Source organism: Caloenas nicobarica, chromosome 17 (assembly GCF_036013445.1).
Source record: "Caloenas nicobarica isolate bCalNic1 chromosome 17, bCalNic1.hap1, whole genome shotgun sequence".
NCBI classification, from domain to species: Eukaryota; Metazoa; Chordata; class Aves; order Columbiformes; family Columbidae; genus Caloenas; species Caloenas nicobarica.
The window spans coordinates 1,637,899-1,651,127 of NC_088261.1; the positions used below are offsets into that span (position 1 = coordinate 1,637,899).

Sequence of the window (13,229 nt, forward strand, 5' to 3'; positions counted from 1 at the left end):
TGAGCAGAGCAGCCGCTGTAATGCCGCGTGTGCAAGTGCCCTGCGCAGACGTGCACACAGCCGCACGGAGGGGCCATTCTTTGTGTACCTTAACATCCCATATTCCTAGGATGATTTCCCTCTTTCACAGCTTGCCTGTTTTATAACAGATTTGATGCAGGAGAAGACAAATTGTCTCACATAGGAAGGACGACAAATCATCTCGCAGCTCTTAACAGGTTATTTTTTTTTCCCTTTAAAAAGGAAATTTCCATAACAGAGGCGTCTGTCTTCCTACTAGGGATGTCAAACATCAAATGTTGGGACACGATGATTTCAGCCCATTGGCAGTAACCGGGGTCACGTACACACCACTTCACTCCTGCCAGCTACAAAACACACAAAAAACTCCTTGTTCAAACAGCAGCCCTTCCAACAACTCTGGTTAAAAGCGATATGGGATACTCAAGTGCATCCACAGGAGCTGACTGCTAAGGTGAGTCAAAGGTGACGGGGACAAAACGCACCAAACAAAATGATACACAAAGGGCAGAACGACACCGAAGCCGCGGTGCCTCGGGACCACCAGCCAAGCCAAGCGGGTTTATTTTCACAGGGTTTTTTCTGGGTTCCCAGCACAGCTCAGGTCTAAGGCTCCCCCCACGCTGAGCACCATCCCGTCCCCAAGGGTCCCACATCTGCCTGGAGGGACACGAGAGGGTCCCCGCCGCACCCCAGAGCCCAGGCTGGCAGCTTGTCCTGCACCCGCAGCCCTGTGCCAGAAACACCAGGTTTGTCTAAAACGCCAGAGCACGCTCTGACAGACTGCCCTCCACCTTAGCACCACCCCCTTTGTTTCCCAAAACAAAGCAGGACAACCTCTCTTCCAGGTGGTGCCTATATAAACTATATAATTTTTCTCACGCTGACACGGTCACTGAGGTTTGTGCTACACAGCACAGAAGCTGCTGGTTCAGTTCTTCCAGAAATATGGGCTTTGCTTCCTTTCAGGGACTTCTGTCATGGTGAACGTACTGGATTGACAGCTGCAGAGCCCAAATTCCTCCAGTAATCCAGTCTCGTGGTGTTTTAATACCCAAAGTACAAAGTGAGCTAAGTTAAAGGCTGGTATCTCACCAACTTTTTTTTTTTAATATTAAACTCTTATGTCATATAAGTAAATTAATCTTTTAATACCAGGATTTCCCACTACGTACCCCCCTCTGCTTGCAGCAAGACACACTGTGACAAAGCAACAGCACCAAGTCCAAGAGTGAGAATGCTGGTTGGGAAAATACACAAACTCCTGGCTGAATCCACGGGAAATGCTCTAATCCAAACCTCGCCGGCAGCTGGATAATCTGTGTCTTAATTCCCCTTCCCGGCAGGCGCTGGTCTGCTCGTGCACGAACACGAGTGGGCTGGACGCTCCTCTACCAAGCACGACCTGAGGCCAACGGGACTGTGCAGGTTCCTACAAACCAGGGACATGACAATAAAGTCACTTCCACCGCAGGCAAAGAGGTTATCGGGCTAAACCATCGGCTGGTGGTGTGTGATCAATGCCGCCCAAAGGCAGCGACCAGTTCACTAACTGGTGACAATCACAGCGGTGAGGAGAGCAGGGGAATGTCCCCGGCTCCTAAAGGGTTTCTGTGAAACCCCATCATTTGACACAGTCCCATTACTGCCATCTTCTTCCCTCTAATTTGGCTCATAGCAGATGCAAAGTCCTTCTCCATAAAGAAGAACCTTTTGCCGAGGTAAAAAGCAACCTATCTAAAAGCCGATATATTCTCTCCCACGTTCACCCAGAAATCCCCGGTTAGAATTCCAGCTCGCACTTGAGAACATGTCTCTTTTGTCCTGCCTGACTTTACTGCAGAAAAGCCTCCTTTTGCCTCCCGTTCCTGCGCCGGTGCCATCTTTAATGATGATGTATGGGTGTCCTTTCCTCAGCCGTGCTGTGGGGAGGGGGTCAAACATGCGACACCGCCAGCATGTGTATCAACAGCAAATTATAAACCGTGTCAATCCAAGTTAATGCAAAGCTGTAATCCTCTTTAACAAGAGATCAAATCAGTGCCATAAGTTATGTTCATTCTGTAATCTGATAAGAAACAGAGTGAGCCTCTAATAAAAGAGTAATGAGAGCCCTTAATGATGCTGTTAAAAGGTAGCGCCAGTTAAAATATTGCTGTTGTTCCAGCCGATTAGATCACTGTTGCATATTTGCACAATCTTGTTTTACCTGTCAGAATAACCTGAGTCGTCTTGGGAGATAAAGGTGTTGAGACCTAAAATCTCTTTCCTTAAAGAACGTCTCTCATGCAAGTCACCGTCCTCCAGAGGAGAAATAATGATGTTCATCAAACTTAGCAGTAATTTGATATTATCCCTTTTTTTGAAAGTGTCTGTGTTTAGTCTCTGTTCCACGCACACAAGTACAGTGCAGAGATCTGAAGATCTATATATCAAAGCTGACAGAGAGATATAAAAAACCCTAAATCCACACACAGCTCTTCCCAGGAACACAGACTTTACCTGACCTTGCCACAACCAGGCTGGAGGAAAAGCGTATTTCAAGGGAAGAACTGGCACCCACGCCGTGTCACCCTCAAACCCAGGTGAAATCACAACCAGGGGGTGATCAGCCCTGTTCTAACCCTGGGTAATTCTTGCCCAAACTCTGGACAACCATCACAGTGCACCTATGTTCAAGCTTTTGCCCTCAGGCCCCTCGTCTTAGGGCAGGCCCATTTACACAGCAATGACCTTGGACCGATTAGAAAAACCTGGGCCCAAGAGTACAATAAATGTATTTAAGTCTATAAACATATACCCCAAGATAACCATAAAAATCACTTTCCAGTGTATGTTTTAAAAAACTACCAAAGAGGGGTTAAAACCGAGGAGGGCTCGAGGCCACCAGTGTCCCACACATTACAACATAATATATGTGAGCACAAGGTTAAACAGCCATGCCCATGCGTAGGGTGCATGAAAAACTGGCAAGTGGAAGATTAATTGCCTGCACAAATGCTATTATTCCAACCAGCAGCAAGAATAAGAAAGAAGGTGGCAGTGATGTTGACAAAGGCAGTTACTCTACTTGTACGTTTCTTTTCTCAAATTCAGGCTGTAAAACAATTCTGGAGTGACTGTTCATCCCTTCCCTGGGCAGCGCTGGGGCTGCTTCTCCTCACACGCATTTTTGTTCTTTGTTTCCCCAGTCAGCAGCAGTGGCGAGTGATAAACTTGATGTGCCAGGTCCCCAGAAGTCCTGGGTGTCCCACAGCCACGACAACACCACACAGGGACTTTCAGGTGAGCGCCAGCAGTTCCTTGCACTATTTTAAGGTCTCTCTGCACAGCCAGAGTAGTGTAAAATAGCTTAAACGTACAGGAGAATCAGGCCCCACATGTATTCCTAGGCTGCATTAGTAATTAAATACCCCTCCAGCTTCTGCCCATCCACATCTCCATATGCATATTTATTTACTGGCATTTTCCAGGTATCTCCCTGCCACTGTAGCTACTAGTAGAACTTAAGGGGAATGCTCCGCCAGCTCCGTTTCTACAACCATTTTTCATATACAGCTCACTGACACTTTAAAACAGAGAGCCTTGGTGTTCAGATATGTATTTATTTTGGGGTCATGCCTTTTAAGTGCCTGACCAGAAAAAAAAATGGCTCAGAGCACGATCACATCACTGTGAAGTGTATACTTGCATTTTCAATCTAGTAATTCACACTTGCAAACAATAAAATTACCTTCTTCTGTCACAAAGGAAAGCGGTTATCATTACTGCTTCCCTCTCATGCGTACAGGCCTGGTCCTTTCATTTTAATTCACCTGCAGTTTAAAACAGATGTTGAATTCTTCTTGCCTTGTCCGGTGCTTGTGCTGCTAGAGAGGTATTACTGCCCATGGCAAGTGCAGGGGCATTTCAAACAGGGATGCGAAGTGACCTCTAGAGAATGGCTGTGATTTTTGAAAAAACGACTGATAGCAGCAGATATCTTCATTTTGAGAGTGCTGAACCAAAACACCTAGAGAGGCCTAATTTTCAGACACTGGCCACTCCAATATTTTGAATATGTTTCACGTCTGGATGCAAACACAAATGGTGTAAACTAGGGAGGAAAAGAAGGAAGCTAAGCTAAATAACACCCAGGTTTTCAGCGTGCAAAGCAAGAATGCCCACCCAGATATGGGAGGGCTGCTGCAAAGAGGAAAAAAGAATCTGATCCTAAAGCCCACATTGAACAGGACAAGAAATAACAGGCCTAAATTACAGCAGAGGGAAATTTAAGCTCAACATTAGGACTAAACAATGCCAAAGCACATCCCGTGGGGAGGAAGCTGCAGAGAAACCTTTGTGTTAACCAGCAGGCATTTGGCAAACAGTGAGGAAACCTTAGACTTCTATCTGTGTATCTGTCTCTTGTCCAAAACAAAAGCTGCCCTATGTACGTTAAAAAATGAAATAATGCTACTACTGTTACTACACCGCTGTTTTTCACAGGCACTTCTCCAAGGCAGACCTCCGCTGCACAGAGGGGAATCGGGCACAGAAACACAGAGCGACCCGTTCAAGGTCACCGGCAGAACTGGGCGCAGACCCTGCCCAGCCTGCTCCCCGCATCGCCCCCTCCACGTCCCGCGGCCGCCCAAGGCCGGGTCCTGGCGGGACGGGACACAGCTGCCCACAGCACGCGGCCCTCGGGCACACCTGCTGGTGTGCAAACAGCCGTCGGTCTCGCTCTAGACGGCTAAAGCAACACCAGGAGATAAGCGACTAAAAGGCCATTAACAGAAAGTATGGCGAGCCTCCAAAGTGACTAATAAACTTAATGCAGGAAATAAGTTCCCGCAGTCAGACGATAAGCAGCAGCTGCTGCTGCCACCGAAGAATCCGTAAAACATGCAAGCGATGTAATAACCCGCTGAATGCGGAGAAAACCCCCAGGAGACACTTTCAGTAAACCAAATGTCAAACGCTCTGTCCCTACCGCAATGATAAGTACGGCGACACAGCGCACCGTCAATAGCATCCCAGCAGCTGGGATAGCTTCGAGGGGCCGGCAGAGCCCCTGCAGCTCCTGATGGACTCCGGTGCCTCCCAAGAGGCGAGCAGGGCAATTGCCATGATGGGGACGGCAGCCAGATGAAGTGAAGCCCAAGAAGGCTGCTGTGCGGAACGACTCCACTGCCGCAGCTGTTGCGATCGCTTCACGTTTGCATTGAGGATTTTGGCTTACAGGATGCATTTTCTGGGCAACTTTTGGAACGCAAGTGAGCGCAGTGGACTGCGAAGGAGGAAGTAATGTCACCTCTGGGGACAGCAAACATAGTATGATAACTCCTAGATTATTAGGCTCGGTCTCTCTATTTTTTTTCACCTTCTTCCCCCTCACGCCCAGCCACACAAGCTGAGCTTGCCTTCATCTGGGGCTGGAGCACAGCCTGTAGGACAGGGCAATATGGAGCACACGCAAAAAATGACAGACACCCCAACCTCATCTGCAATTCTCAAAGCATAAGTAGCAACCAGTCAACTGGACGTAATACTGAGATGGAGAAATATTAGAGTCATACATATTATTAATGAATATGGTATAAACACACACATACCACCTGTTAATTGCTCTCAGACAGAAAGATGTGAGGAATGAGCAGTACATCCCAGAAGCGTTTCTACAGGATGGTACGACTCTACTAGGAAAGGTGCAGGATGAAGCAGCACAGGTCTTAGTATGGACACAAAGCGTCTTAGTGCCAGCTTACTGGAGAGCTCTCACCCAAGAAGTCTGCGCAATAGCCCAAAAGGCAACAGTAGAAGAACAGCAGGTATTTGGTTTCCATTTCACAAACAGACAAATGACCTCTCTCTCTCACAAAGCACAAACATGTTCTACAACCCAGGGGAAAGATGTTTCTCAAGCCTTCTACATCCATTCACTGGAAAAATTATTCCACTGCCTTCCCGCAAAGAGCTCAGCATTTTGAGATTTAGTTTAAAAATGTAATACTTAAAAAATACGTGTGTATGTGTAGAAAAACTATACCATAACTATACACAAAACTTCATTGATATTTCTTTACTAATTAGCATATTAAAACATTATAGCCTTCAATACAATTCTTCACTCTTTAAATAGACAAAAACACAAACAACATTTAGGTCTTGAGTGAAATCTTGACTAACTGATCTAAGAAAATGCATACTATAACAAACAGAATTTAAAACAGTTGCCATTCCTGCTAAAAGACAAGTTCTTTGTGTGTTTCCATGATACCTGAAGATGCCAGGTAACTTAGTTGTGTACTTCCAAAATAATTCCATAAAACTAGAAAATTTCAAAATCAGAGGAGTTTTAAAGCAGGAATCAAAATTTAGGTGCCGAGATTTATGAAAATTTCTTGTTTGGTGTCACAGTAATTACAGAGTGAAAGCTCAGCCAGACTGCCAGGACAGATGTGACCAAGACACCCAGGCTATGATGCCAGTGACAAATGGTTAACTGATAAGAAGAAATGGAGGGGGCGACAGACTGAAGAACAGGTCAATATCATGCTGTCATGAAGCCATTTGAGAAACATAATTAATCTGTTACTCACCTGGCATCATCATTCATTGTACAGTGGTCAATAGGTGCCATGAAGCTCACCAGCTTGCTATGGACATGGTACCTGAATAGTGCAGGAAATAAGCAGGCGGCACATTAGTAACTATTAATGAAAAGGAAATGTTGCTGCTTGACTAGAGACAGACCAGTCCCTGAAATGCAAAGCACTGCCTTTCCTAGTGGCTGATAACTAATGAGTCACTAGTTGTAGCTGGCAATTCCCCCTCCCCTCCCTCCTCCTCCTTTCTTATAACATGGACAGGAGAATAATCAGATGATACAATGAACTGAATAGCAAGTGAATCCTTTTTTATCACGGCTAGAAAGAGGACATGCAGCATCCACTAATTGTGTGCGAGTACCTAATCAGACTCCCAGACAGACAACCCTTGGAAGTCAGAGACAGAGAAACAAGAACTCCTTTTAGCCTTCCGTTCGGCTGGTGTCTTAATCACCTCCTGGAGTTTGTGCCCAGAGAGCCCGCCGCAGGCAGCAGAAGCGTCGGAGCACCAGACCTGCTCAGGCATCCATCTGCTATCCCTTTTTCCTTGCTCTGTGGTATCTACGGCCCTAAAGGATTCCAAAGTCCCCCTCCGCTGGCCATACCCGCAGTTGGAAAGTCCTACCCCGAAAAACTTACAAGTAGAGCACGTAAAAACAAGCAAAGGAGGAGACAGGGAAAAGATCTGTGCAAAGAAGGGATGGTGCACATCCAAGGGGATGCAGCGCTGCATCTGTCTCAGCTTCTGATCCACCAAAATACTGCTGCGAGCTCCAGATATGGGATCCCCTTCCCGCTTTCCAAACTGGGCTACGGACGTGCAGTAGATTTCATGACTTCTATTCAAGGACCTGACATAAAATTTAACAGAAAACTCAGAATGGACAGGTGGCTTTAAACCCTAGTGTCTGAGGGCAGAGGATTCCAAACCTGTGGCTTTTGGTGCACACTGCCACGCTGCCCACCCACGCCTGAAATGTTTTATCCGAGCTGCTGCTATTTTTAGAGCTTGGCAAATAGCAGGCAAAAGGATTCACAAGCGTTTGCCCAGAATCACCTTTCCACTCTGTCACCTCTGCACTCCCTTTCGTTTGCTTATGCAGGAACGTTCCCTCGAGGGGACTTTTAGCTCACAAGCCTGTTTCCGAATGGCTCGTCAGGCACAGCACACACACAAGGGCTTCTCTGCACGATCTAGTCTCTGCCCCACACATGTTTTAAATCAGGACTTTAAAAATCCCAGTCTAGCAGATATAAAATATTTAATTTCATTCACAGAGACATCCCGTGTTGCAGAAGCACAGGACCAGGCACCGCTGACATGAACAATATGTTCGTGCACATCTTGCTCCTCCAGATCTGCCTCAAGAAAAGGCACGTCCTAGGGAGGGGCAGATAGTTCTAGGAACCAGCTTTCTTAAGTTCAACTGTGGAGTTTTTGGATGAGCTCCCTTCCCCTCTTAGTGCCCCAATTTCCCTGTCTGTGAAGGGGACACGTAACTCATGGAAGATCGACAGCTTTTGAAGGCACCTGAAGATCCTCAGGCCATACAATAAACTAGCACATTTCAGCTGAACATGCTATAATATTGAAGGTTTGCTAACAGATTGCTAAAAAGGAAGAATTACGGACAGAGATGAAACTTGGTGTTAAATACTTTGCTCTCCAGGATCTCACTGTCCTTCAGGAAAACAAATCTAAGCACTGCTCCCCCATTTTAGAGAAGGAAAAAAAAAAGAACAGAGGGTAAGCGACCTGCTTGGGGTGACAGAGTCTCTCAGTGGAAGAAACAACTATTTAAAAACACTCATGCATGCTTTACTGGACTATTCTAAAAAAATGCTGGAGCTTAACTGCATGTTAATCCTAACCACAGATAATGACACTTTTTTCTTTTATTGATATTCTCCCTGCAGGGTCAGTGCAACTTTTACTTAAAGAAGAAAAAAAAAAAAAGGCACCTAAGATCTAAGAGGCAATTGACTTGGCGAGATAGCTGATCTCTCAGGAATGCTGAAGCGCAGATTCACACAATGAGACTTGCCCATTATTCCTGGAGGTTTATGAGTTTGACTCAGTTGTGTGATGTTGTCAGTAGTTTTGACTGAATCATGAATATATCCAATTATGTGTGATGCTGACAGAAAAGAATATTGATAGTCAATAATTATAGGCTTTTCAGGCCAACAAAGTAGCTCTTCCCTCTTTTAATAAATTATCTTATGACATCTATCTTAAAAATTGCTATGCCAGGCCTGACCCAGACTGACTCCACTGACTTTCTATCAGATGCCATCTAAACTCAGGATTTATAGTTTACTCACAAAAGGGTGGTTAATGTTGCAGATTTTTCAGGCAGCAGCGCAGCTTTTCAGCATGCCTCCCTGCCACAAACACCTCCTCCTCCACAAATCACGCAGCCATGCTAAACTCAGGGAGACTAATAGATCTGCTCTGCAAAGGGGAAAAGAAACCCAACCCTGTCCTCTGTGGACTGTTTCCCTTTCCACCATACCCTGTGGAAGGTTCTTCCACTGGAAACGCAACGGGAGAGATCAACCCAAATTAGTGATCCAGGAGTCAGGATGTGAAATGCTTTGAAGCTAAAGCAAGCTGCAGTGGGACTTACCAAAATAAAGAGAGATTAGACACCAAATTCCAACTGACGGTCAGTGGGAAATAGACACCTACCTCCCTGAGGCATTTCTGCACATCTTCCCCCAGAGCTGCTGTCCATGTTTGAGTCAGCCAAGTATATATTGCACAAGAGGCGTTTCTTGGCTTTCACAGGAAATTATGCCCCCGAATTGCTTAGAGACATTTGAACACCTCTCGCTGGTGTTTTCTGAGACCAATGAACGCTCTCGCCAAGATTGATCGGGGCAACGCTTACAAGCTGCATCCAACCAAGCCCTTATTCCGGGCCCAAAGGACATTAAGATTCCCCAGGGGATGCCCCAGACCAAGGTGTCTTGCCCTAAAATGCACCAATAAGCCTATTGATGCACCCCGGAGCCACCCCAGTGCAGTCAGACTTTATTTGGCAAAAACAGAACTTCTTGCAGAAGCTGTCACTCACCGGATTCTCCTTCCTTTACTGGCTTTTCTGTCTACTTTCTTCTTTATTTTGCTTCGCAACTTCTGGATGGCCAGCCACTGCCTGAGGAATGCAGAACGACAGTTACACAACTTTTAGAGCCACTAGGATAAGGAGCATCAGGTGTGCTGGGGTCTAAGGCACTTCCCAGCCCTTCCACTCATTAACACTGACACAGGAGGAGATCAGAATCTCAGGAAAACCAGTCTGAAACTTCAGGTGCCGTGGCACTGCTCCACTCCGCCAACACGGCATCTAACGACAGGTGTTTCTCCTGACTCCAGCCACACTGGGACACGCAGCCCGGACCTGCTGGTCCTGACGAGACAGTCGCTGGCCAGGAGAACATTCTACCTGCAGGGAAACGCCTGGAGGCCACAGGCTTGGCTCCGTTTTTCATTCTTGCTTGATTATGGAACGTTTTAAAGAATGCTTAGAACTACAAATCTTTACAAAATATGCTAAAATCTGTAAAAAATGTCTTTACAGGTACTGCTTTTTTTTGTTTCAGCCTTGATTACTAGAATGACTTCCGTTTTGCATACAGAAAGCCCGTAACAGAGTAGATGGGCTGCCACACCCTAAACCGACTCTTTAAGTGAGCTGGGTTCTGCTAACTTCATGAACAGAATTACCATGATGCAGTAGATGCTCTGAATTTATTTCCTCCCTGCAAAGTATATTGAAAACTATAAGCGAGTATCTCCCCCCACCATCTCTGACTTAAACGTGGCAAATCTAGCAAGAAGCTCTATATAGTGCTACACAAAACTACAAAAGAAAAACGACGCTGTCAGAAAGTGCTGTCTGATCCCCGACCGTATTTAGCTCAACTCCTCAAACAGAACTTCATCAAGTCAAAGAAGTTTTCAGCAAGGGAAAACTTCTACTAGTTATAAATATTTTTTTTACAAAAACGAGCATCATCTTACCTGATTTATACAATGAAAACTCGACATCAGGGAAAAAAATCTAGCAAAATCCAATTACTGCAATCTTAATATAATCTTAATTACTGTAATCTATTTTATTGTAAAGTCAGATAAATGTACAATGTAATCACCACTTAAATGTAATTTTGTCTATATCATGTTAAATTATAGTGAATAGCTTTCCATAATACTCCAGACATACACAAAATAAATTTGACACATTGCACTAAAATTTGGGTAATATTTTACAAGGATAAAAGTTATTTCACCATCACAAAATCTCCTCATGCATTTTCTCCCCCTCCCCATACACATATCCCCACAGCACTTTTTCAGTGGAGAGCCCTATTCCAGCATTTTCAGCCTTTCTCTGCTTTTATGCTTTTGTAAATTATAGCCCATGGCTATTTAAATGTACACTGTTCATTCAGTGGTATTTGGAAGATTCTTTACTTTCTAACTATAGAATTAAACAAAGAAATAAGAGCTTCCTTGCATGGAATTATATTTTACTTCTGCGTGCAGGAAACATCCTGTGATACTGTTCTAACTGTGTAGTATCCTTTCTTACAAGAGGGAGAGAGCACACACACAAATTGCTTTAACTGATCTCCCAACAGAAGGTTTGCTCCCCTAAATGACGAATTGGAGCTCATAAGGAGAAAATGCCAAATTTCAGCAGCGGGCAGTCCCTTTGCCTCGTTCCCCCTCGCCAGGGTCGGTTAAGATGCCTTATACGGATTCCACTTGTGCTGCATGAACCACCGAGAGACAGAAATATTTAAAGTTTACAACAAGCCTTTTACAACTGGGAAGTATCTTCAGGGAATCGCAGACAAACTCAAAGGCTGGCAAACCCTGAGCCAGACAGTGTGATCCGTTACTGAGGAATATGTTACAGAAGATGACTTTCCTGCCTAATGTTATAATTTGTTATGCAATTTCTTACACCAGATGTTTTCTCCAGAGTCATTCAAAATTTTCCCCTCTACAACGACCTAGACTGGAAGCCCACAAGTGTTATAGTTCTGCATTCCTGGGCTGGAATGCAGAGCTGGGGTGCAGGAATGATGGTACAGAGAACTTCCCGCTTACCTGCCCATTGCTACCTGGTCATTGGGGTCCAATGAAGTGGTTTTACGTTCTATAAATTCTCGAAGGAGCTAGAAGAAAGAAAACAATCCCAGTTAAAAGCACAGTAAAGACACGTTAATGCAAACAGGCTCACAGGTTTCTCAGAAGACTGAAGAAATTAGCTGCCAAGTTCCCAAGGAACTTGTATTTCAGAGGCCGGTGCTGTTCCATGGGCCTTGGAAGGACAAAAAAGGCCTGAACGTTCACAGGCTGGAGTGTGCACGACTCCCGCGGGCAGATGTGGAGCAGGCAGATCTGCAGGCAGAGCTCTGCCCCACAGCTCTGCCCCACGCTCTGTGGGGGGAACCGGAACGCTTCCCCAGGCAGAAGCCCAGCGTGGCTGGGCAGTAACGCTCGCTCTGAGGAACAGCACAGCAACATCATTTATATAGCTGGAGCAGGAATGCTCAAGCAGACTTTTCCATTTCTTTTCATGTCCTGAGGGTTGGGTTTTGTCCTGTTTGCTTCCTGCAGCCAAAGAATATCATGAACAGCCTTTCTGGATACTTGACCGGTGCTATATGTTTATCACCACTCACTGTACATTGTACACGCTGTGCCTTGGGTATTAGCCAACATATTAACACAAAGAACAGAAATAAACCCTCCAAAACTGAGGGGCACAGACTGCTTTCTACATGATGACATTTCACTGACAAGTGAAGTTACTGCCTCAGCTCAGAATTCTTTATTTTCAAGTAAGAGACACTCAAGCAACAGAAATAATATTTATACCTGTCCACAACTTTCCTCTCCTTCAAGGCATACATTATATTACAATAAAAAAGAGCAATTCAAGCATAATTAAAAACCTGCCATGACTATTTTTCTATTTGCTTATTTTCTGAGATTATTACTGCAGCAATTACATTTAAAAATTCCAAGAAGAGCGGCCACTGGTTTATTATCACTAGAAAACAGCAAGCTACTTCTCTGCCCTGTTTATCTGATTGATTCCCAACATCTTTCTGGCACACAATCTATCAGTTTATCTCTCCCACTTCATCACAGTCACTTCTGGCAGCTAAATACAAGGTCCAAATCCAGTGTTACACAGACATACGACACAGTAAACCTGTGTAACACCACTACTCTGTAAACAGCTGCCCTTAAGGCTACGCAGAAATGGGATCGTGGTTTCTCGTCAATATTCTGTCAAAAGCCAGGTGGGAGGGAGGGTTTTAACAGCAGCGAGGAACGGTGCAGCAAGGGTTTAGCGGTTTCTTCCTGTGCCGGCAATAAGGTGCGTTTACTGTCTCCTCTTATCTCACTTCCTTGGCACGATGCACAGAAAAAAACGCTGATCAGGAACAGTTGAGGCACAAGACAATAACGCACAGACGTCCTACACTGCTGGAGAACTAAGCAGCAAGACATTTTCAGCAGGATGTGCTCTTGCTGGTGGCCCACCAAATCCACAGACGGGTACAGGGAAAGCCGCCAAGGTCTGA

The 13,229-nt window shown here is 45.2% G+C and overlaps 1 protein-coding gene across 4 annotated transcripts in view; it reads right to left on the minus strand.

Moving 5' to 3' along the window:
• The window catches only part of AATF (apoptosis antagonizing transcription factor), a 46,538-nt gene that overhangs the window by 6,035 nt on the left and 27,274 nt on the right, over positions 1-13,229 (minus strand). For 3 of the 4 annotated variants that reach the window (XM_065646901.1, XM_065646900.1, XM_065646899.1), the window contains exons 9-11: positions 11,740-11,807; positions 9,695-9,775; positions 6,606-6,677 (exon numbers count right to left, since the gene is read on the minus strand). In XM_065646901.1, coding sequence (XP_065502973.1) covers positions 6,606-6,677; positions 9,695-9,775; positions 11,740-11,807 — 221 coding nt within the window. Of the gene's footprint in view, positions 1-1,067; positions 1,454-6,605; positions 6,678-9,694; positions 9,776-11,739; positions 11,808-13,229 lie in introns of those variants that run through there. The other variant, XM_065646898.1, reaches the window with a different exon arrangement.